We start from the raw sequence: 26,019 nt of genomic DNA on the forward strand, positions 1-26,019 counted from the left end.
ATTTCCAGGGGGCCCCCCTCTGGGACTCTGCACATATGGCAGGCCCGTGGCCTGAGAGCTCCTGACTGGGTCCAGACGCTGGGGGCCACCACTCCATGCATTTTACAGGGGCCCCCCTCAGGTTTTGTTACACCACTGACCCATCCCAAATAAAACAGACACACCAACGTCCACAGTCGTATGGTAGTTAAATGAAAAGAATTCAAGTATAAAAAAGAACACATACTGCCACCTAATCATGGCATGCATTTGCTTGCAGTACAAAAATAAAATTAAACATAGCAGAACGATGCCATCTTTCAATAGCATTGTACATAGTGTTTCTTTCGTTTAATCTTTTAAAATAGCTGTTACTTTTGGAAGGTATGTGTTGGCTATCATGAAATGGTAAAAACTATGACACCCTATGCACCATGCCATTAAAAAAACAACTCAGTAAACATCACACAGGATTACCGTTTCAAATGTTAAAGTGTAGTGTATCACTGTTATACTGATCTACAGTGGCCAACGTTCTAAACTTGGAGGCCATATTTGTATGATAATAATCTGATACACTAGAACAAATTACCATTTAAAAATGGCTCACTAGTTTACAAATAGTGGCTGCACAGGATGCAGCACAATGAAGATGAAATGAGGGGCAATTGGGCGGCCAGGTGAGACTGCCTTGAGGTGCAAGATGCTCTAAAAAAAGAAAAAGAGAACATGAATAAATTGAAAGGGAAATAATGGAAAAATAAAGAAATGGCAACCAGTACAGGCACTGAAGTGCACTCATTTTTAGGTGTGTTGACAGATATAAAAAATGTAAAATGCTGTTAGATACAGGGCAAAAGAGCCAATTGCGTGAATGGGCTAACACACAGTCCCATTCAGTATGCTGTCATGGGGAGAAGCAGAATATGAATGTCACTTGTACATACAGAGGATGGTTGACCTGATTTTCGTTATTAAAAGAGCAGACAGCTGCATCTGTCAAGCCTTCATAAAAGTGTCTTTCAAGGATTATTACATTGCAAGTCATCTAGCCCCATGGTTTGTCAAAGGAGGGAACCACCATCAAAGGCCTTGCTTTACTTCAGCAATCAGTGATATTCCATGTAAAAAGTGCCTGTCTTTAGGCTTTATTGTAGTGTAACATAAATCCACCCTCAAAGCATAGCGAAACATTGACTTCTCTTTCCTCCAGTCTTTCATTATGGTCTCTGTGTAACGTTGCCTCTCCTCTGCCCATGTCTTTCATTTAGCTTCCCTGTTCAAACATTACACACCCTCACCTACTCCTTACATCACTAGTTTAATGCTCTTCATCTTAGCCTTCCATTAAACCATTCCGGTCTGGCATATCAATTTCACTTCACATCCCGACATTGCCCTGATTTTAAAGACTGTGTAGAGATATAGCAACAAGGGCAGCGTGGACACAAAATGAAGATAATAGAAACTTTTACTGGGGTCTCTGTCGGGTTTGGTGTTGAGATAGAAATCGTGGATTGGTTTGTGCTAAACCATCCATTTACAGATAGATTGGTAAGGTAGACCTTGGGCCTTGAAGAGGATGCTCATAACTAAGATAGGACTGAGAGACATGTCCAGGTTGACAGCCTCACGAGAAGAGAGCATACATTTCTACCTATTTTTAAAAAAAGAGATCAAGATCAAATCTGAAGACAAGCAGATTGAAAGGGAAATGGATGCCGATTTCCCCTTAGAATAGAGATAGTGATAAATGCTTAACTGAAGAATAACTTAAAATTAAAGTTAAATTTGCGACATGGGAGTACTCAAAGATCACATACAGATGGGGGTATTGATACAACTGTGAAAAACAGACTTCACTAAAAAAATGAATCTAACCATAGACACTGATTCACCAAAGGCTCAGATAACGTCACTGGGAACAGCCGTTGTCCTACCTTCAGCCCCTCAACAGCCTTCTATTTGCTGCTCAGGAGCCAAGTAGTGGAAACATTGTCACTTCAGAGTACATCATATCAATTAGTTTAGACTCCAACACAAATCTTCAAATAAAGCCAAATCCCGCCTTAGGTGCCCATACTTTGTGCCAGCAAAATATCCACCAACAAACCTCTTCAAGAACATATGCCAGGTATGCTTCTTTAAATGGTTGTGAACTTTGTTTAACCCCTTACCTGCTGGGCCTTCCCCCCAAGCCCCATCCGTACCCCCAAAGTAGCTATTTGGGGTAGTTCACGCTTAGGGCTCCATAACTTTTTTCCACATGAGCTATCCATGCCAAATTTGAGTCCTTTTTTTCCAGCTTACTTGACATTCTAAAGGCACCCAAGATTTGTGGATTCTCCTGGAGGGGGGTGAGCAAATAGGCCAAATATAGCTACATTTGATTTGCTTCGGGTAAAAGTGTCAGATTTTTTCCTAAAAAGGGCATCAACGAATAGTTTGAGGTATTAAAGTCACCATCTTCCTGGCTTTCAGGAACATGAAAAGCTGTGTGAAAAAAACCTATATTTTTATCACAGTTTTGGCATTATTCAAAGTGGTAGCCCATTTTACCTAGTGTATGTGCCTGTAAACTACTTCCAGTTTGTGGAGGAAACCAAAGTGAAACCCATGGGTGATCTGGGAAAGATTTAGCTTTGCACAAAGTAGATACAATTCTGAATTCAGCAAGGGTCATATGTATAGATGTCTCAAGGTTTTCCCAAAGAAACTAAGGGGCATATTTACAAGTCCTTAGTGCAGCCAGTGCATCATCTTTGTTTTGACTCTCTGGTGGCACAGAGTGCAGACCCATGTCTACAAGGCCACGCAAAGCCACATTGCATGACTTTTCATGGCTTCATAGATATGGTGTGAGGCAACGCAGCACATCTTGTTGCATTGCCTTACACTGTGTCAGTGGGGTTTTACATGGGTGTTGCGATGGGTTTTCCCAAACAACACCAATGGGTTTGGACACATTCCCAGATTTACAAGGATCTGTTATCCTGCGACTGTGCCAAAACTGTGCACGTTCCCAGGGGAGGCGTAACAGGGAGAAATATCACTATTTTTCTTCGTTTTTTCTTCTTTCTATGTGTGCTGCATTCCCCAGTGTCCCTTGATGCATTCACAATATCTCATAAATATGGTGCATTCTTCCCCTTTCAAAATTGGTGTAGGGCAGCGTAGCAAAAAGACTAGCAGTACTTGCCCTAAGCCAATTTATTGTAAATGTGCCCCTAAGTGTTGAAATAAAGAAATATTGAAAATGAGTAGGAAAAACCAGCCATTCATGACGTGTTTATTTATAATATTTTCATCACAATGCCTAGTTCCCAAAAGCAATATACTGTTACATCAGCTAGACCATTCTGGTTGCTGGGATATATAGGGTTTGAAGGTTCTCCTAGAGCCCAAGGTACCCAGAGCCAACAGCATTGTGAACCAAGTAGAGACTAATTCATATGTTGAAAGATTTAGAGTAAAAAATGGGTATCAAGAAAACCTATGTATTTCTAAATGGGCACAAGATATTGAGTTTAGGAGCAGTGGCAATTTGTATAACCTGAATTTGTGGGTACCCGTGCTAGCATATGATTTAGAGGGTATTTTTTTAAATATCTTCTTTCTTACACACTGGCTCACATTGGGGAGCCACAAATGCAGCAAAATCCAATTGGTAATAATAAATGTTCTAATACTCTATGCTCCCACATGTCGTCTGATAAAAATGGTATCTCAGTTGTGTGGATAGGCCTAGTGCCCACAGCAGGAAGTGGCCAAAATGCAACTTGGGCACAGCAAATTTTTTCACTGAAAACTGGCCCTTTTTCCATGTTGAGTAGCTTTGTTTTTGGGCCGTCTCTCAGCCGGCACATAAGGAAACCTAGCAAACCAGAATTTTTTTTTATACTAGGCTCCTCGGGGGATCCAGGGTGGTTGACTTGTAGGGCTCTCACCTGTTTTTCTTTTTTTTTTTTTACCCAGAATCGCTTGCAAACCTTAAGCATTGGCTAAAAAAAAACATTTTTTTCTCAAATTTCTGTGATGGAAAGTTCTGAAATCTTCTGGGTGGCACAAACTTCAACCTACCCAGCATTCCCCCAAGTCTTCCGATTAATATAGTACCTCACTTGTGTGAGTAGGGCCAGCAGCAGGAAATTGATGAAAACACAACATGGATACATTAGATTTTCCCACTAAAAATGGTCCCTTTTTTGCAAAGTACCATAGTTATCAGGAGACTTTGGGGAATGTTGGGTGGTTGGAAATGTGTTGCTCCCTGTAGTTTCAGACATTTCCCCCACAGACATGTCAGGAAAGTGCATACAGTGGGCTTTGTGGCCCCCAGGGGCCAATTGGGACAAATCCGCATGTGCCTGGGGGAGGGGGGTATTTGGTCCTTTTTTGGGAGTGGGGATGTGGCCAATGCAAGGGAGGGTGCAACACTCCCACAAAATTCTTTTGCCTCAGAGGTAAAATCCGTGGTGTCTGGTTGTCAGGTTGACTTTCTACCCCCTTACCTGCCCCCATTGGGGTCAGAAACATATGATTGCCCCTTCTGGCTGAGATATGCCTCTTAGCACTGACTCAGTGAAAGTAACATGAGCTCACTTTTCTTTCACTTTTACTGCAATATGTATGGGATTTTTAGAGCGCAATGAGGTTAGCGTGTCCTGCGCGACAATCGTCACAGTAGTAAAAAAAAAAGAAAAAAGGCTGCCCGGGAAGTTCCTGAGCATCGAAAGCTAAAAATAAATTAAAGGCCTCCCTCTGGTGCAGATGGGCCTTTATACACCTTCCCAGTGTCGGCTAGTGGCCGACAGATTCACTGAGGAGGCAGTGTGGGTGATGGCAGTTGTGAATACCAAGAAGCAGTGAACCTACTCAAAAGTGTAACCTTACGCAAAATTGCAGTTGTTAATCAAACCCTCAGTTTACATCGACGTTAACGTTCATCAAATAAAGACATTCCACTTAATTCCACTTTAAAAATCCTGGTTCACCTGTTTGGCCCCCAAATGCTCTAGTCGACTGATAATCATCCTATATTAAACTGGCTTCTTTCCGTTTCCCGCTCTGATGTATCTCAGCTCTTTGTTCTCCCGTTATTCACTTTCCGTAGTCGTAAACATTTTCTCCTTGATATTGATGGTCAAGGTTTCCTTTTTCTCTTTCTGATCCCCACCATTCGAGTCCTTCCATTTGGTCTCTCGGCGATCCACTGTTCTCCTTTTTATTTAATCAGGCATCATTAATACAGACAGGTAGTGATGTGACCAGAACAGTACAATTTTTTCAGGTGTGCTAGGGAAGCCACCCGAAAAATAGTTTTTTTTTTTCAAAAAAACAAAAAACAGCTAACCTTTATAGCGAAATTTCACAAAGTCCCTAACTCCATGCATGATCAATGAATGCTTTGCAGATATTTCACACACAAAGGGGGTCATTCTGACCCTGGCGGTCATTGACCGCTAGGGTCAACGACCGCGGGAGCACCGCCAACAGGCTGGCGGTGCTCCCAAGGGCATTCTGACCGCGGCGGTATGGCCGCGGTCAGAAACGGAAAACCGGCGTTTTCCGCTGCCCTGAGGAATCCTCCATGGGGATTCCGACCCCCTCACCGCCATCCTGTTCCTGGCGGGTGTCGTGGGGCCCCTGGGGGCCCCTGCAGTGCCCATGCCAATGGCAGGGGCACTGCAGGGTCCCCCGTAAGAGGGCCCCTAAAAGATTTTCAGTGTCTGCCATGCAGACACTGAAAATCGCGACGGGTGCTACTGCACCCGTCGCACCCTTCCCACTCCGCTGGCTCCGTTCGGAGCCGGCTTCCTCGTGGGAAGGGGTTTCCCGCTGGGCTGGCGGGCGGCCTTCTGGCGGTCGCCCGCCAGCCCAGCGGGAAACACAGAATAACCGCGGCGGTCTTCTGACCGCGTAGCGGTATTCTGTTGGGGGAACTTTGGTGGGCAGCCTCCGCCGCCCGCCAAAGTTGGAATCACCCCCAAAGTGTTATGGAAATCAAACATGCTCCACAAAATTTATGAGAAACATATATTTAAATGAATTGTGCTCAGGGTTTTGCAAGTTCGGAGAAAACTCGTGCATCGCTGCTGTGTGTTGGACTAAGTGCAGAGAATTATAATTTTTCTTTTGGTGAATTGTGCTCATAGATTCTCTCGAAATCACAAACGCTGCATTTCTGTTGTTTTATTTTCGTTTTTTGGCGCAACGTTGAGCTATCCGAAACTTTAAAAAAAACTTTCACTGGCATAAGTTCATTAAACCTCTTTAATACTGCCTCCAAAACGTGTTTTTCAGAGAGAAGTGAAATAAATTATGATTCCGACGCTAGCGTATTTGAAACGTATCCCTATATTTCAGTGTTGTTCCTCTGAACTTCTTGGCTTTACTTTCTCAACAGGGAAATATTAAAGAGAAAAACGAGCGGTGGCGACTGTCCAAGTCACATTCCAAACATCCCTGGCTCAAAAAGGGACACACATTTCTGTGCAGTGTGCAGTGATTATGCTTCAGGGTATCACTATGGCGTTTGGTCCTGCGAAGGATGCAAGGCATTCTTCAAAAGAAGTATTCAAGGTAAGGCAGACTGCCCTGTCAGGAGTTATTTCTGATGCAGCATAGAATTCTGATTGTATATTTTGATGTTTGTTCATTTCTGTAATGAAACTGATTCAAGCTAAAAAAACTGAGTATTCTTTGTAAATATCGTCAGATTTACTGAAAGGTGCTGACTCTGAAAGGTCATTTGCAGTAAAGCTGAGCTCAATCAACCACCTGTTGAGCTAATCCCTGAGCTCTGGATATGGCAGACATGATTGGGCGGGAATATTTAGCTGGTGGCTATACAGTGCCCGTGGATGCAGGTGGGGAACTTATTTTCCATCATCGGACTTTGACACATAGTAAGAAAGAGAAAGGCACAAAATGAAGAACGGGGAATAGTGGGGATGAAAAAGGGTTGTACTGGGACAGAAAATAGGCCTGGGAATCCAAATAAAAGTGGCCTTGTTGGACCGGGCCCTTTTGGCAGGGTCATCTCCTGACTTTTTGCCTCCTTCCTCCTATTTTTTCTGACCTCTTGCTGTTGGCTGTAGGACTCTGAGCACTTTATCACTGCTGATCAGTGCTAAAGTGCAGGTGCTCTTCCTTCTAAAGTTGGTAAGATTGGGGGGTGTGGCCAGGCAACATGGCCGGGGGGACATGCTCCTAGTGAGCTCCTGATCCCCGGCGACATCCTTCCTTGAACCTGGGGTGCCCTTGGATCTTTTAGCCCTCCCAGTGGTGTCTGTGGGTTCCCTGTGGTGTCCGGTTGTCTCAGCCCACTGAAATCGGAGGAGACGGGCTGCGGCGGTGATTTCAGCTTCACGGAGGATGGCTGACTGTGAGGCCGCGGCAGCCTGGTGCTGCGATCGGCGCCGGTGAAGGGTGTTCCCCTCTTCTAGAACTCCTGCCGGCGCGGAGGTTGGATGGGGGTTCCTCTTACCTGCTGGCGGCGTCCGGTTGTCCCCGCTCCTGACGCTTGGAGGGGACAGGCTGCTGCGGTGAACGCGGCCTCGCGCAGCACGGTGCTGGCTGGGCGCGTGGGGTCGCGGCTGCGGCCTAACCACGCGATCAGAGGCGGTGAGGGGTGTGCCCTCCCCCTGGAACTTCTGCACAGCTGCAGTGATTGGATGGGGATTTCCTGTCTGCTGGTGGCTCACTTGAGGGGCTGAAAGAGGAGAGACAATCTGGCCAGGATTGGGTCTGCATGGTGAGCTGGTGCCGAACCTCGAGGACTTGCGGAGATGTCTCCCATGTGGAGAAGGAAATGTGTCTGTTTCTCTGGGCATACCTGGAGGGCGATAGGGCTGAGGTGCTGGAGACTGAGGCTGTAATCCTGAGCAGACCCTGACTGGGGGTTTCTACTTGGTGCCTGTGTTCTCTGGTGGTCATTTGGAAGTATGGGGCTGGAGTAAAGGGCTACCTGGATGGGGAGCTCTCATCCCTGACTTGGTGGGGGCTTTCAAGTATTTTGGAGCTTCTGTTTGGCTCTGCTGACCTGGAGGGTAAGCAGACTGTGGCGGCGCTCCCCTCGGCGCCAGACTACCCCTGTTGGCGCTGGAGTGTTTGGGTGCCGGGTGCCCAGGAGGTGAGCACTGGCCTTGAATGTTGTGAGTTGCAGGTGAACCCTTCTCATATTGGACTTTAACCCAGAGGACGCAAGCTGTGCGGTGACTACCCTGTGATGGGACGACATCGGAAGACTGATGTGTCGCAGAGCAATACCATGAAACAATATACCACTGCTGTGCCCACACTGCAGCGTGTCACCCGGGTGGCAGGGTCGGATGATAGACAGAGTGGGTTGTTGCCTGTGGAGGAACCGTCACGAGCAGAAATTCTCGCAGCCATTTAGGGATTGAGAGTGGCGCTAGAGGGTAAGATTGAAACAGTGGCGGTTGAGTTGAACCTACTCAGAGCGGATCTCAGAAAGGTTTTGGACAAAATTAAGGTGGCAGAGGGCTCGATTGTGGAGCTAAAGGCAGAGGTGGGAACTCTACGAAAGCAAATGGCACAGGCTGGCTGTACGGTTGGCAGATTGGGGCGCAGCTGGGAGATACTGAAGGTCGCTCCCGGAGAAATATTATTAGACTGTTGGGCTTCCCAGAACAGTCAGAGGGGACTATGTTGAGGCCTTCGTGGAAAACTGGATCAGGGATGTGCTGCAGCGTGTGGGTCTCTCCAGAGTGTTTTTGGTCGAGAGGGCACATAGAGCGCTTGTGGCGCCGCCTCGGCCTGGTGTGCCTCCGAGGGCCATCATTGCTCGCCTCCTGAATTACAGAGACAGAGACTGTGTTGTGAGGGCAGCTCGTGACTCAGACAAGGCGGTGTTTGAAAATGGGAAGATTTCCATCTATCCTGATTACACCAACTCGCGAAAGAGTTTTTGGGAGGTGAAGGCGAAGCTCTGCTCAATGAATATCAGATATATGCTTTTATATCCGGCGCGTTTGAAGGTACTCTCTGGAGGCAGGTCCCATTTCTTTGAGCAACCAGAGGAGGTTTGGAGATGACTGGAAATGTGGGTTAAGGCGGCACTGGGCAGGCTGACTGGGGCTCATGGAGTGGTGAATCGAGCCTCTGGGGCTGACAGATCTGATTGGCGGAATCGTGAGGGAGAACGGACGATGGATTCTATGGATCAAGGAGTGGTGGATGTCCCTGCCCCTCGGGTTGAGATACAACAAGATGGAACAATGGCTGTGGTTCCTGATGAATCAGTGGCTGGCACTGGTGCACGGCCAGACTTGGACTCGTTGGCGTCTTCCATGCAGAGCTGATTCTCTGTCTGTTGAGTGATCTTCCTGGTGAACTGGTATCTTTTGGGAGCAGCTGCTTCTAGAGAATGATACTGTGTGATGATATGCCGGGCTCAGAAGTGGCTCTCGTTTAGTATGGTCCTGCTGGACATTAATGCTGGGGGGGGGGGGTCATTGTTCTTTTAATGTCTTTTTGCATTGAAGGTGGTTTTTGGGTGGGCAAAGTGCTTTGATTGCCAGGGTGAGGGGTTATCACTCCACACTTGTGGTAGGCCTTGAATGGGGGGTTGGGGATTAGGCTGTAGTCCTGACAGCATTTATAGATTGGACCCACAGTATCGTGGTTCATTTCAGTTGTTATGCTGTATGTCCGGGGTGGGATGTTTGTGTGGTTTAGTTGATACAGTTCACCGATGTTCATTGTTGGGATTGCAGTGCAAGTGCTATGGCATGATTGCCATTGGATACCTCACTCAGATTGGGGGGACTCTATAGTGGGTGAGTTTGGAATTCAGTACCAATATGGGTCGCCTACTTAACATAATGATTTGGAACGTCAGAGTCTTGAAGAGTTATACCAAGAGATATATGGTTCACTCCTTTTTAAAGAGGCAGAATGTGCATATTGCCGGCCTCCAAGAGTCACATATGACAGAGGAGGAGGCGCAGAAGTTATCTAAGAAATGGCGGGGTCAGATGTTTTCTTCCTCCTTCTCATCCTAAGCGAGGAGTGTGACAGTGTGGGTGGCTCCTGGGGTTCCCTTTACCCACACGTATAGTGAAGCTGATGATGAGGGAAGGTATGTTCTTATTGAGGGCATGCTGGATGGTTTACCCATCGTCATTCTTAAAACGTATGCACCCAATGTTGATGATCCCTTCTTCTATACCAAAATTCCGGAGATTCTGGGGGAAGGTGTGGACAGGCCTATTATTTGGGCAGGAGATTATAACTGCGTGCTGAATGGCGAGTTGGATTATGACCCCTCGAAGTGTGGTACTAAGTCTCGGATGGTGAGATCACATACGGATGTGAGGCAACAGTTGGGGCTGTGGGATGGTTGGAGGGAGTTGCATCCGATGGTAGGGAGTTTACCTGTCATTCTAGAATGCATCACACTCATGCCTGGTTGGATAGGTTTCTCCTGGCTGGCCTTCATGGATCCCGGGTATTGGAGGTCACACATCTGGCTCGGTTTCTATCTGATCATGCTCCTGTATTGATGTAATTGCAGTGGGGGGTGGTGGGTGCTCGTACTGCACATAGTTGGCGACTACCAGCAGAGTTTCTTGCGGATGTGGGGTGCAGAGAGGGAGTGGGTGCAGCCATTACTGGTTACATGGAGTTGAACTGGAACACGGTTGCTTCCAGGGGTCTGGAATTGGAGGCCATGAAGGGGGTGGTGCGGGGTGTGTGCATCAGGATGATGTGTGGAGTGCGCAGGCCCATGGAGAGTGAGCTGTCTGAAATGGAGGAGAGATTGGAAGCCCTGCAGCGGAAGCTCCCAACCACCAGAGAAGCGGAACAGGAGGAGCTTAGATTACATAAGGCGGTCAATGATTGCTGGGTTTCCTTGAGCAGGGTTACCCTCAAAGCCTATGGGCAGCGGCTACACCGTGAAGGGGATAAGGCTGGCAAGCTTTTGGCATGGATTCTGAAGAGGGAGGTGCATATTCGATCTGCGAAAGGTGAGACAGTCACAAATCGGGTAGACATCTTGGGGGTCCTGGCAGAACACCTGCGGGCGGTTTCTAGGGCTGGACTGGCTCTGCTGGGAGAAGGTGTTGGAGATTTCTTGCAGCAGATTTGCCTTCCTAGATTGGATGCGGGGAGTAGAGAGACTCCGGACGCGGTGATTACTGTTGAGGAGCTGAGTGATGCAATTGCAGCAGTGTCTAAATCTAAGTCTTCCTATTGAATTGTATCATATGTTTTCATTGACTCAGAGGGAGAAGCTTCTGGAAGTGTTTGAGGAATCTTGTGAGTGCGGCAAGTTGCCAAAATCAATGAGACAGGGCATAATCTGTTTGTTGCTTAAGCCAGGAGGGTACCCTAGTGATCCATCGTCGTATCGCCTACTCACAATGTTAAATAGTGATGTAAAGATCCTTTGCAAGTCCTAGCCTCCCGACTCCGAGGGGTGATTTTGGGACTGGTGCACGAGGACCAGTGTGGGTTTATCCCTGGTCACAGCACGTCTTACAATTTGCGTCGTCCGGCACATCTGCTTTTCGAGACGGAGAGTGAGAACACTGAGATGGCTTCGGTGACTCTGGATCTGGAGTGGCTTTGGTGACTCTGGATCTGGAGAAGGCCTTCGATACAGTTGAGTGGGGGTATCTGCTCGAAGTATTGCAGGGTATGGGGTTTGGCCTGGTTTCTGTGCCTGGGTGAGGCTACTGTACACTGCTCCTACTGCACGGGTACGAGTGGGGGGGAACTGTCTGATGCCTGGGAGATTGGTAAGGTAGGAGGCAAGGTTGTCCGCTATCACCTCTCCTCTTTGCTCTAGCTGTGGAACCACTTGCAATTTGGCTTCGGGAGAGTATGGCCCCTTGGGGGATTGGGTTGGGGCAGTCCACTCATGTGGTGTCTTTGTATGCTGATGATGCGCTAGCGTATTTCCATGACCCTAGTGTCTTGGTTCCGTTGTTGTTACAAAGGATGGAGATGTCTGGGGTTGTGTCTGGCCGGAAGGTCAATCAGAACAAATTGTGCCTGTTCCCCCTGTGTTCCCTCCGTGGAGTCCCTTGGGCCAACTTACACCAGGCCGCACTCCGATTGGAAACTGAGAGTTTCCGTTATTTGGATATTTGGTTCACACATATGGGGGCTGAGCATAATACACATAATGTCGAACGGGTGGTCGCTGGTCTGGAGCGCTCGGTCTCTTTTTGGAATAAATTGCCTCTATCTATCATGGGTAGAGCAGCGATAGCAAAGATGGTCTTTTTGCCGCAGTGCCTTTACTTGGTTCAAAACTCTATGCATCCATTGTCCCATCAGTTCTTTTGTAGGTTGGACAGCCTTTGTAGTGGGAGGCGGGGCGCTCATGCATCTGTAAAGGCTGTGCCGTGGCCTCACACATAAGGTCCACTTACTCCCAACTGATTTTTGGATCTTCTGCTGGAGGAGAGAGGAGCACTCCCAGAACCAGTTGTAATTGGTTAGAACCTCCTCTCCCCTTCTTTGTTACCACACTGCAAAACTGAGTATAAGTACAGGGGATGTTTCCCGACAATTTGGAGACACTCTGGACTTTGATATGCTTGTAATTGGACACAGAATGCTGCTGAAGGAACTCACCAGGAACGCCTTAGATTGCTGCTGCTTTGCTGACATGTGACGTGCCCGGTCACGTGGAAGAAATGCCAACTACATGCAACCCCTTGTGCTGGCCTGCTGTTGGGCACTGTCGGCTTTTCCTCATCTGTTGTGTCCCTCAGGGTGCTGTGACCCTGGACCCCTGCAATGATCTGCTTAGCACCTTGTGAGAGCTCTGCCTGGTGGCTGAGGCACATGAAGAGTGTTTCATCCCCAAACACATAGCGCCTGGAGAGCGCTTTGCTGGGATTATCATGAGTGCCTTGAGAGCGCTTTCTTTTGGTGCGTTTTGTGTTGAAAGCGCTTTGCCAATTACAAAAAATCACCATTGCAGCCCAGGCAGGCTGTTTCCTGCAAGCAAGAGTAAAACACTCTGTTCAGTGCCTCCGGGGCATGAAGATTGGACATCTAGAGCGAGTGCGGTCCTAGCGGTGCCCCTGGGGCGAAGCAGGCTCCAAGGAGCGTTCTATGGGCACCAGTGGGCTCTCACTTCAGCCCGATCACCGCTGCAGCCCGGGAGGGCTGGTCGAGGCTCGTGCACCACGTTGGGTGCAGGAACCCTTACAAGGGCAGGGAAGGAAGCCTCATTGGAGGCTTCCCACTCCACTGGGCCCCATTTCAGAATAAAGATTGGGCGGGTAAAGAAGCCTCATCAGAGGGTCCCTGCCCCACCGGAGCCCCTATTGTTAGTTGGAGATCACGGGCAGGGCAGAAGCCTCACCGGAGGCCTCCTATACTGCAAGGTCCCCTCTTTTGTCCCTTGGCGGTGTTTTGGCTTTGCTCCCCACCTTTAGAGGGCCTGTTGTGGTCTGGGGTGGGGGCCCCAGGGATCGTGGTTCCCGGGAGGGGCCCCAATATCAGAAACTGAAGGGGGGGCATGCTGCCCCCCTCCTGCCCATATAAAAACGGACCCCTCTTGGAGCGCAAAGCCTCGCAAGGGGGCCCCCAGCTAGTTCGTCACACTAGAGGTCCATTTTCATCACCAAAACAGGTACTCTTTATGGACTGTACATGTTTCAGATGTTCCTGGTAGGGGCATGCTGGGACTTGTAGGCAACCTGTTTTTTATATAATGTGTCATATCTTTGCTGATGTTTCTTTTATGGGCATGACCTGATGTTTTTTAATGTTCCTGGTATGCGCAGTCATGATATTCTTATGATAAGTTCATTTCTATGGTAATGTTTATCCTGACCACTGCTTATGTTGGAGAATAATAAGTAACCTGTGCATTATGTGTGACTGCTGGTTTCTGCACAGTAACTATTGTGTAACGTTCTGACAACTGCTTGGGTAGCAGAGTATCACTGACATGTTGTGTTAGGCCTAATTAGGTTGTGTACAATACAGTTTATTTTTTTATAACTTGGTGTTGTGTTTCCTTTGTGGTGGGGATAGTGTGTCACCAGTGTTTACAAATTGCCTCTGGGATAGGCCTGACTGCTTGTGCCAAGCTACCAAGGGGGTGAGCAGGGGTTATCTTGGAATTTCTAACAGGCTCCCAGTAGTAAATTGGGTAGCTGAAAAATGGCCCACATTTACAAATTGGTGTATTTCGAACTTGTTTAGAAAGCTATGAGTATGTTTTGCAAAGTATAAAGGCTGCATGGATTTGAGCTTGTTACAGTCGATGTCTGTTTCACCCTCAGGCAGCCCACCCTGACCTGACAGACCTGCGCTTTGGGCACTGCCTGATTTCCCTATAGGCCAGTTAGACCCTCGGATGAAATAGAACCTGCACTTGTAAGATAAGGTGAGAGAAAGTGTAGGATGGAGAATTATCTTGACTCACCACTCGATATCCTTGATATTTATCCCTGATAGCATTTGACAGGACCTTGTTGTGGATACTCCACTTTCAGGAATGGATTGTTGATACTACCACTGCAGGAATTTCTAATGTCCTTACTAACATCCGTCATGAAGTTTCATTGAAGGATCAGCAATATGGTGTGTGCCAACTCCAATATACAACGGATATTGAACTGGAAGATGGAAAAAATCCTGAAAAGGGACACAAAATTGTGCACATCAAGGCACAAGGATTGTGCGAGAAATTAAATGCTTTTTGCAGTTTCAAATTCTGATGGATGTTTTACCACAATATCTCTTCTTAAATTTGGTCCTGGAAAAATACAGTTAGCAGAATAGTGACAATCACACTGTTGTGAATGTAAAGTATGCAAATGTGGATATATCCTTATTTCTATCATATTATGATAGCCTATATGCTGGATAGGATATTAATGCACTACAACAAATAGTAATTTAGGACCTGGTTTAGAGTTTGCCAGACAGGTACTCTTGTCAAAAACATGACTGATATCCCGTACAACGCATTACAAGTACGTTGGGAAATAGTGCACTTGTGAAAAAGCAGACGCAATATCAGTTATGTTTGTGATACAGTACCCCTCTATAAAACTCTGAATCAGGCCTTTAGTATTGTTACATACTTCCCCGTGCTGCTTCAGAAGCAACGTAGTACAACGCTTGATGGTGAGAGACTTCCATACTACAGGCATTTTACTGCTTTATGTTATTCCATAGAGTAGACAACTGTTGCATCCATTCATTTCTGTGATTTTTGGAATCGCCCATTTAGGTGTTCCGCCCCTTAAACTTCTACGTATTTGTTCAGCTTTTTTCATAACAATGAAGTTAAAGTTGTTTGTACATTCGTTACGTCACCTACGGGGTCATGCTAGATGTACTCAAAGGGGCATATAGTTGTGCCAGGGCTAGGCACAAATAAAGGCTATCTTGGGTGCTACTGGCAAATACAGGGATCTCCGGATTCATATTACAAACACTGAGTAAATCACTGCAAGCCGGGACTGACTGATTTACCCTAAGAAGTGCTTTGCAGGACCTTACCTAATAACCACATTTTTTTTTGCATTTTGTTAAATCCATAAGAAATAGAATGATGAACTGCTTCAGCAGGTTGGCTTTACATCCCACTTTATGTGCAGCATAATAAAGTTTTAACAAAAAAAGCTAACTTCTACACCTCCAGGACTCACAGTCTGAAGCTCATACTATAAAAGGACACCGTCTCCTTTTCTACTCAAAAGCTCTTAATTATTTCAATTAAATTATACATTATTTTTATGATCTAATGATTTGGATGTTTTCTAATGCACTAAGGTTCCCGGGATGGCATCGCCACACCTAAATCCGGGCATTTTAAGTTATTCCCATTGAATCTGGAATAACATGCAGATCCAGGAATAACAGGTGCACACACTTACCACCTGCTTCGAGATAGCAGATATTGTGTGTGGGGCTTTTATAGGGCCCTTTCTGAGGGTGGTGTGCAATGGGAGGGAGCAGAGCAGGTAACAGAGGGGCATTGGCTGCTTCTGTCATCTCATCTAGAGCCACAGAGTGGGCAGGGACTGAAAGGAGAAGCTGCATGCAGTCCCTGAAGCCCTGTTCCATGATCCAGATTCAGTGTCACCGGCCCGTAATTAATCAGGTCAAGAGTTTGATATCCTGAACATCACAACTGGCACAACACTAAAAAAAATCAAAGCAAAAGAATGAGGTACTACCAATCATGCTAAGGAATGGGAAAGGGGTTGCAGGGAGTAGCAGAAGACAAGCATTGGCAAAGCCATTAGGTCTGGCGAGGGCCTCCAAGCTCCTGTCTAGTCTTGTCTTGTCATGATTTTTGCAAAACCTTATTGTTTAAGAATATGCTGAGCTCTCATCATTCTAAAAAAATGATAATTTGCTACAGCAAAAAGTTTTTTTGTCTAAAAAAAGCACACATTACCATAGTGTTCCAAGGCACTGAAGGGAACAACTTTGTGTGTTGATGTGTTCCTTGTGAAAGGATAGCATGGCATAAGTCACAGTGAAGTCAGGCAATGGCTGAAGTGGACTGATACATTGCCATTTAATATTTTCTGGTGTGGGTGGAAGAAAAAACATCATGGCACCAACTGCAGACTAATGAATGAAGTCTGGCTGAAATCACAATAAATAACTGTGCAGCAAACATAATTTTAGTATAATCAAAAGGTCTTGACTAATACAAGCCTAAAAAGGTCAATCAGTTTGACATTGGCTGAAAGCCTCCTGCCTGAAGTAAAAAAATTTTTTTTTTTTGCTGTTCATTTTCATATTCTTCATTCAGTTTACAGTTCGAAACCATAAAAGACAGAAGCACCTACAAAATAATAAAACATAGTAGTTAATAAATAAATTAAAACAAACCATAAAGTATCGGCAATCATCAACCATAGTACTCAGATTAGTAATTACATTTTGCCCTGTTAACATCTATAACTATAAAAGTGTTGGATGAACTTGTTTAAAACCACAGTCTTTAAGCAAGGGAGCAATAAAACGAGCCTATGAATGCATAAAAACCTACAGGATAACATAAAGTGCAATGTATACTGGTGCGACGTACTATCACACCTTCACGGACCCAACAGTTTAAAATCATAACAATACCAATGTCAGGTGCAATACATTTAGCCTAAAACGGGTTAATAAACATCTATCCCTATTGTTTTTCACCATTGTTTAATAGGACGTGTCCCATTTTGTAGTTGATAAAACATATTTGTGGACAGAGGGTTTTGCCAGCTCGTCCTCTTCCCTGTAAGGAAGCTCTTTCCCTGAAGGTTTCTTTGACCCATGTCAAGTCACCCTTTCCAATACCCACAGGACTACTGAAAACACCCTCTCTTCCTAACTTTGTGAAGATATCCCTTACATGTCTTAGCCATGGTATTTTAGAGCATAGACTGACAACAAGCAATCCCTCATAATTAAATGGTTAGGGCTAACTTCTGCCTAGACCAAATCCTACTCCAGGTCAGCAGAGGGCCAACGCAAGAAAATTACTTAGGTGCTTAACCCCCAACTCCTCATACACAACATAGACTAATGTACACTGAGGGAGGCAAAGTAAACACCTTAAAAATGTAATCTCCTCTATCTACAATTCCCTTAAAGAGATGTACCCCCAAATATCACACCCATAAAGAACCTTGGATGGACACTTTGCATTATACATTTTTAAAAGGACTTTAAGTGGTCTGCTACCCACCCTAGCCACAAAGCTTAGAACAGCCCCAAAAGACATCCTACAATCCATTTTCTTGGCCTCAATAGTTGGCTTCCAGCTTAATTTAGAATCAAACAACACCCCCAGGTACAGAAAACTCCCAACTTTAACTAAGGGTAGCAGTTTAAAGTAACATTCTTAGTTTTTAAAGGTTTAGGACCCAGCATCATAATATACGATTTGGCAGGTTAACCGACGGACCTAACTCCCTTATGAAATTATCACAAGCCTTCAATAGCATTTGAAGGTCGTTACCTGTTCTTGCTATTAAAACTGAGTCATCAGTGTATAGCAACACAGGCAAGTTGTGTGGACCAACAAAATGGCAATCGGCCTTAGCATCTACTAAGGCCCTCTCCAGGCCATTTATAGACACAGTAAACAAAAACAGGACAAGAATTCACCCCTGTGCACCCCTGCATGTTCTAAAACTATCCGTACATGGCAGGGGTGGAATATCTCACTGAGGTTGAGGTGTCTGCGTGGAGGTCCCAGAGAAAAAAAACACTAAGTTGGAGTCAACCCCCAAATATAACAAGATCTTTCACAGTTTGGCCCGATTCACCCGGTCAAAAGCGGCTGTTAGGTCCATGAACGCTAAATATATTGTCTTTGAACGGACAATAGTATACTTACTGGTCACCATTAGCAAATTCAAACACTGATCCATGGTAGAGTTACCTTGCTGGGAACCATATTGGCGCTACTATATTATATTATTTTCTGCCTCCCAGGAGCACATTCTATCCAATATCACCCACCCCACGACCTTCACTACTGACTCTAAAAACGAAATTGCTCTATAACATTTAGGCTTACTCTTGTCACCCTTTTTAAAGAGTGCCCTCTCTGTTTGCCGTCGTGCCATAAGATGTGGGATATTGCTGTTCCTTAGATCGTGCCAACCGTGGTCAGGGCATGCCCCCCTGCATCCAGTGTAATGGACAGCAGAGGGAGGTACCCACAGCAGGAGACAGAGTGCCACTGAAATGTCACAGGCCAGATGTAAGTGAGTGTGAAATCCAAAGTAACACCAGGATATAGTTAGTACTCCAATCTGCAAATAGAGCAAGACAGAGAGTGCCATCAGGATGGAAGGTATGGTGGGGTACTAAGCACACGTACAGTTAATAATAGTCATGGCAATGATAGACTACCTACCAAGTAGGGTCACCCTAATAGGAACTATACATTACCAGGTACAGGATCTTCACATCACCATACCATATCTACATGTGCACTTATACCACGGAATACACAAAGAACATCACTGAGGAACACAGTATTTAAACCATACACTAAATTAGGCTCCAAAGCAGTAAGGTTGTCACTCACCTTTGTAAGTATACAGTGACCTGGAACTTGGACTGCAACATCAGTATACAATCACAGCTAGGTCCCAAATTCACCACCCATTGGGAAGCCATGGGGCATGATGCTAACAGCACACATGGGCCATGTACCACAACTGACATATATTACACCATTGCACATCCCCCTACCCCTACTAGTACAAGGAAGGGATTAAGGAGTCACAACCCCACTGTAGCGAAGGAAGTACTAAGAAGGTACAGCACATTGTGCCTACATGCATATTATCAGCTACCTGGCTGTTTCTACTCTCATATCTGTCAGAAAATACCAATGCCCATTGGCAATGATTATCTTAAGCATAGGTTGCAGAGCCAAACAGCCCATGGTTATATCAGTGAGTGGAAGGAAAAGTGGATAGGAGAAAGCAAGAAACATACCTAAATACTGATTTGACCTTTGCAAAAGTGTATGCCAGGATCTGCTGTAACTATACATGATATAGGTGAACATATTGGGGGTCATTCAGACCTTGGCGGATGGCGGAGGCCGTCCGCCAAGGTACCGCCGACAAATGACCGCACCGCGGTCAAAAGACCGCAGCGGCCATTCAAACAATTCCGCTGGGCCCGCGGGCGCTCTCCAAAAGAGCGCCCGCCGGCCCAGCGGAAATGCCCCTGCAACGAGGACGCCGGCTCAGAATTGAGCCGGCGTAGTTGCAGGGGTGCGACGGGTGCAGTTGCACCCGTCGCGTATTTCAGTGTCTGCAAAGCAGACACTGAAATACTTTGTGGGGCCCTCTTACGGGGGCCCCTGCAGTGCCCATGCCATTGGCATGGGCACTGCAGGGGCCCCCAGTGGCCCCGCGGCACCCCCTACCGCCATCCTGTTCATGGCGGGTTTCCCGCCATGAACAGGATGGCGGTAGGGGGTGTCTGAATCCCCATGGCGGCGGAGCGCGCTCCGCCGCCATGGAGGATTCAATGGGGCAGCGGTAAACCGGCGGGAGACCGCCGGTTTACCCTTTCTGACCGCGGCTGAACCGCCGCGGTCAGAATGCCCTTGGGAGCACCGCCAGCCTGTTGGCGGTGCTCCCGTGGTCGGTGACCCTGGCGGTCACCGCCCGCCAGGGTCAGAATGACCCCCATTGTACTGTACACTTTACAGACTATCAGTCTGCATCCACAACTCACACATAAGCATTGGAGCACATGACTCCACGACTGATAAATCTAGAAGAGAGGTGTAAAGGCAGCCAACTACTACAAGTTGTACACATTCAACACATCAAATGCTCCACTTCAATATATCTGTATGTCAGTTGAAGTACTGATTGATGATGTCTGCCCTAGAGTCAACGCCGCCTTCTTCCTCAGCCTCATCACTTGCCATGTCTCTATCTCCAGCCACAGGACCAGCTGCCTCCCCCTCATCTGCTATCAATGGTATCTGACGTCTCAAGGCTAGATTGTGGAGCATGCAGCAGGCAATGATTATTTGGCATACCTTTTAGGGCGAGTAGAGGAGGTCTCCTCCAGATAGGTCCAGGCACATGAATCTTGCCTTCAGGAGCCCAAATATACGCTCGATTTTATGCCTTGTCCTCAAGTGGGCCTATTGTCATAGTGTTCCCCTGGTGTGGCTGGGTACCTCACTGGTGTCAATAGCCAAGGACGATTTGGATAGCCGGAGTCACCTGTGTACACAAAGGGGCAACAACTCCAGTGCTGTATTTGGGACTGGGTAGATTGTAATGACAGGAGACATAACTCACAGACACACACAACAATACGAACTTACCAAGCAGACATGCCCTCTCTGTTTGAAGTTGCGCTATCAGATGTGGGATATTGCTGTTCCGCATAATATAGGAATTACACACAGATAATGGAAACTTGGTTGTGACTTGTGAGATGTACTGGTCTGCCAGACACACTACCTGTACGTTGATTGAGTGGTAGTTCTTCCTGTTCCTACACATCTGTTCATTGACACTGGGAGGGACCAGGGCTACATGGGTGTAATCAATTGCTCCTACTATGTCCCATTTCATAGGACTCTGCCTTCACATAGGCCAATTCATTTTGGTGGGGAAACCTGATGTAGCTGTCCAGGTGTTTCATCAATGCCGTCCATCACTTGTTGTTTTTGCTTTGTCGCCCTAAGTGGGAAGGGTATGCCCAGACGTGGGTCCCGTGCTTCCCATGCCACTGGATTCAAGCTAGCCTGGCTGATGAGGGGTGAAACCCCGAAACCGGTCCCAGGATGCTTGTTTCCAGTCCAGGGAAGACCTGGCCTAGCAGTTCGGGCTGGACTGTTCCCATGGGGAACAGGGTCAAGACTGATTTGCATATGGCTGGGTCCAAACTGGAATGGCATGGGCAGCAAAAAAACGATGGATTTAGGCCCAGATCACTGTACTGGGGGTGAATGTTTGACAATGTTCAGCATTCCGTCCATCACTTGTTGTTTTTGTTTCATCAATGCCGACAGTACATCCTTAAACGCAAGACTGAACATGGGCTGAGACATCCCATCTGTTAAAGCTACTGTATTCTGAAAGGACCCTGTGTCCAGGAAGTGTAGCACTGACAAGACTTGAACAATGGGAGGTAAACCACAGGGATTGCAAATAGCAGGCATCAGATCTGGATCTAACTGAGGTTAAAGCTCTATGATGGTCAGATGATTCAGACGATATGTCTGTATGACATGCCTGTCCTCCATGGTTTCCAGGTCTAATAGTGGATGGTACACTGGTGGTGTCTCACTCTCCTCATGGCAGCATTACTATGTTGAGAGAAGGGCGTATGCTATGAGTAAATCTGTACTCACACATCTATTACACATTGCATATTACCTGGCACCTAACATTTGTAGATGATGCGTAGAACTTCTGACATATACAGTAAAGCCCATAGATAATCACTGTTTCTAGCCTCATTGCTGCACATTGGCTTACTTGCTATTTGGAATGTATTAATGAGACTAATGTAAGTGTACTATTGTAAACTACCTGTATTTACTGTAGCCTGTGTACCTCAGAGTCACTATACATGGTTGTGACCATATTTACTCCCTAATCACGTCATTAAGTGAATATATAACCAATATGTTGCACATACATGATGGCACCACATACGTGAATATCGCTGTTGGGGTGGAATAGGTGTATGACACAGATAAGTAAGCACATCCATCGTAGAAATGTGCACAAAATGGCAGGCACCTGACCTACTGTACTGGACATTTGGAAGTGACCTGAGTCTGCCGGCAGAAGTCGTAATGGTGGTAGGCGGTCGCAGCCGCCGTGCAACTTGCCACTGGATAACATTGCTGCCTTTGGAGGACTTGGGTCAATGGCGATGACTGCCGGCAGTGACGGTCCTGCACATGGCAGTCATGACCATCATTTTCTGCTGTATTGTTCACTTGACTCCTGACACTGTTGCCAGCATGACCTCCACGATGTGAGCTGCTGTGTACTGCCTCTGGAAGCCATCATGCCGCGTCCTGCAGGTGATAGGGCCCTTGCCTTCCCACCGGAAGAACTAGAGAGGCTGATGAAGGAGGTCCTATCCCTTTATGAACAGCTATATGGGGCAGCAGAGTAGCAGGTGAGTCCTATGCCATAGTCATGTGTGATAGATGTTGTGTGTGACGTTGCATACCGCATGTGCATTAGTGTGGGTGTCAATGCATGCAGATGGCATGATGTATAGACGTGTGTGTTGAGAGGATAGAAATGAGTGGCAATTTGCTGGGCACTGACCAGTCCTATTGGTATGGTGCCAGTGTACATAACTTTCTATTTTTGTCTGTGTCACCCATGCAGGTAAATGCCCATCAGAAGACCTGGGAGTCCACACCCGGCAGAGAACCCATTGTCGAATCGGTGGGAGAACCTGAGACGCTGGGCCCGGAAGACCATGGAGGCCCAGCTGGGGATGTCCTCCCAACAAGGGAGGGGTGCCTGTCAAACTCTGACCTCCTTAATGGCCTGCATTTTGGCAGTAGCCTACCCTGAGGTGGATGGGTGTTTGAGGGCAGCACAGAAGCCACAAGGGGATAAGTACTGATTTGATTTACTCTAATAGTTTAGTGCTTGCTGTCACCCTTTAGCAGGTGAGACACTGCAGTTCGTGTTCCATGTATGTAGACAACTGGGAATTCATTGTACTCTATTTGCATTACACAGAGATTGAGATCTGGCCCTAGGCAAGTGCATGTGTACATTTAGGTCAGGTGTGTCTAGTTACATATATATCTGCATGTAGAGATGTACAATGGCCAGTGTCACCCCATGCCATCGAGGTGTATATAGGTCTGTAGGCTGCTGTTTCATCCTACCCGTCTAGTAGATGCTGATCCGTATCCCCGATTATATGAGTATGTAGCTCTTTGGTGTCAGTTCACTCCCATCTATGTACGTCATCTGTATTTGCTACAGTGTGCCAGACGTGTGGGACAGGGTCTAGCTTTTGTCCTGGTACAGGTGTTGACTCCATGTGTGTCTGAGTCTGGCATCTCAATCAGTAAACAGGTATGGGCAGATGTGAACAATATGTATGGGTTAGTGGCACTGTTCCCATTGTCCCTTCATGTTCATATTATGGGGTATGTGAAGGTTGTAATTGAAGGACATCCAGTATGGGTGTTTAATCATGTATATATGGCCTACCCATGCTTTTCCAGGCCATTGCAATGTAAACTAATCACTAGTGTCCCAGTGGCATTGTTTCAGTGGAGTTAAGTGATTAGGCAGTCCAACTCATACACATATTGCAATGTCCATGCATTATTTGGCAATGTCCTAATAATAATAGTGCATCATGTGATAATATCTGCCCTCATCATGTCACAATGGTTACTTGGGGTCAGATCTTGTGGACAGATTGGAAAGTACATACTATGGGGGGCCACTTCTTACTACAAGATTTCATTGTTTGGCCTGTAATACTATTTGTCATACAGGTGTTGTAGTTGTGGCATATGTTGTAAGAGCAGTGGCAGTTGTGTGGGTCCATGTGTGTGCATCATGTGTTCATGTGTTCTCAGTGGGTATATATGTGCTGTGTGGGCCTATGGTTGTAGTATTCATATGTCGGGACTGGTATGAGTGATGTGGGTTTACTCATGTTGACATGTGGTGGCTTTGTATATGTATGTCAGGTGGAATATGAGTTGGCCTCATAGGTATTAGTTGGCTGTCCCATGTTTAGTTGTGGTTACAGTGCTCTCTGTGATTGTCAGTGGGTTTATTATGTAGGCTAGGTTAGCTACCGTTGCCCTACATGCACGTATGGTATGATGTGGAGTATCTGTGTATGGATACTGCAACTAGGCCTCTAGGATTAGATACATGTAGTGATACATATATAGGTTTCCAGACGTGTATTGTCAGATTCAGATGGCACCTGACTGGAAATGCCACATGTTGTGTCTTCATCATGGATTGTATCCAGAGTGTAAGAAATGTACAGAAGGGTCAGCTAGGCATGTGAAAGCAATGGCAGGAGCTGTGTACTTAGTCAATTGTGTTATCTTAACCAACATGGTACATTCCTTGTGGATATGGACATGTCAGGAGTTTTTATGTAGACATGTATGATATGGTGTTATCTGTCAATTGCTGTTCCTTATAGTGATAGAGGATATATGATGTGGATGACGACGATTGTTCAACTTTAGCTAGGGCATGATCTGCATGCTTACATAGGTTTACAGATGAATAGGAGGGTCCAGTTGTGGTACCTCACATGGATCATAATAATAGTGAGAGATATGACCTGAAAGGTTATGTAGCAGTGACATGTTGTAACATGAAGTAGGATTGTGGTATTCCATATGGGATTCCCTGGCCAGGAGATGTATACTGACAGTTGTGCATATTGTAATGTGTGTACGGGAAGAATGTGATGACCCTTTCTCTCCCTCTCTCTCTCTCTCTCTGGCTCCCTCTCTCTCTATTTGTGTGCATCAGCACCAGCATTCAAAGGAGATGGGGCACATGTGAGTGGGAAAGCTGCCAGCCACAGCACCCAGAGTGATGAGACCACCAACAGCGAGGGACCCAGTACCCCAGAGAGCGAGAGGAGTGCCACGAGAGAGACTGGAACATCATCTTCAGAATCCTCCTCCAGGGGAGACTCCCTGGCGGACTCTTCTGGGACCACCCCAACACCATCTTTGTCTGCCACTCCACTTACTACCACCGCCCTGCCTGCAGCTCCCCACACAGTTGTCTATGCCCACTCACCCAAGAGGGTGGGCGTCTCCTTCGCCACAGGAACCTCTGCCCCTGCCCCAGTCAGCCCTGCTGCCCTCGATGAGGAGTCTACTGACCTCCTGAGGTCGATCTCTGTAGGTCAATCAACCATTGTGAATGCCATCCAGGGGCTGGCTACTCAAATACAACAGATCAATGCATTCCTGGAGGACATTCACAGTGTACTGGCTGGCCGCCAAGATCTTTTCAGGCTCTGGCCTCCACACTGATGGCAGCCAGTCACCCCTTGTCTACTGTCCCCACTCCAATCCCCCTTTCCCCGATCCAGCCAAATCACACTAAGTGATAGGCATGCATCCACCTCATTATCCAAGGGTAGCTCAGACAAACGCAGGCACCATAAGACACATCACCAGCGTGCACACAGACAACATCTACCTGCAGACACAGTCAGGACCTGCCCTGACACCCCCACCACCTCAAGCTTCACAGACACAACACCTGACACACCTACAGACACCACATATCCAGCCACCACACCTGTTGTGAATGCCTGAAGTCCAGCAGAGTAATGTGTTTCTAAAGGGCATTCATGGTGCACTGGCAGGCCTACAGAGATCCTTTCAGTCTCTGGCCTCCAAAATTAAGGCAGCCAGTCACCCTTTGTCTTCTGCCACACCTCCGCCTTCCTCTTTCCAAACCCGAACACCACTTCCCAAACCCAGCCAAAGCACATAGACAGACCAGCATGCATCCACCCCAACATCCAAAGGTAGCTCAGACA

General features: G+C 46.7%; 1 protein-coding gene across 1 annotated transcript in view; it reads left to right on the forward strand.

Annotated features, from left to right (window-relative positions):
• The window catches only part of ESR2 (estrogen receptor 2), a 1,043,222-nt gene that overhangs the window by 143,214 nt on the left and 873,989 nt on the right, over nucleotides 1-26,019 (forward strand). The window contains exon 3 of the mRNA XM_069207353.1: nucleotides 6,386-6,561. Within this exon, the coding sequence (XP_069063454.1) occupies nucleotides 6,386-6,561 (176 nt within the window). The remainder of the gene's footprint in view (nucleotides 1-6,385; nucleotides 6,562-26,019) is intronic.

The sequence above is a fragment of the Pleurodeles waltl genome, chromosome 9 (genome assembly GCF_031143425.1).
Source record: "Pleurodeles waltl isolate 20211129_DDA chromosome 9, aPleWal1.hap1.20221129, whole genome shotgun sequence".
Classification (NCBI taxonomy): Eukaryota; Metazoa; Chordata; class Amphibia; order Caudata; family Salamandridae; genus Pleurodeles; species Pleurodeles waltl.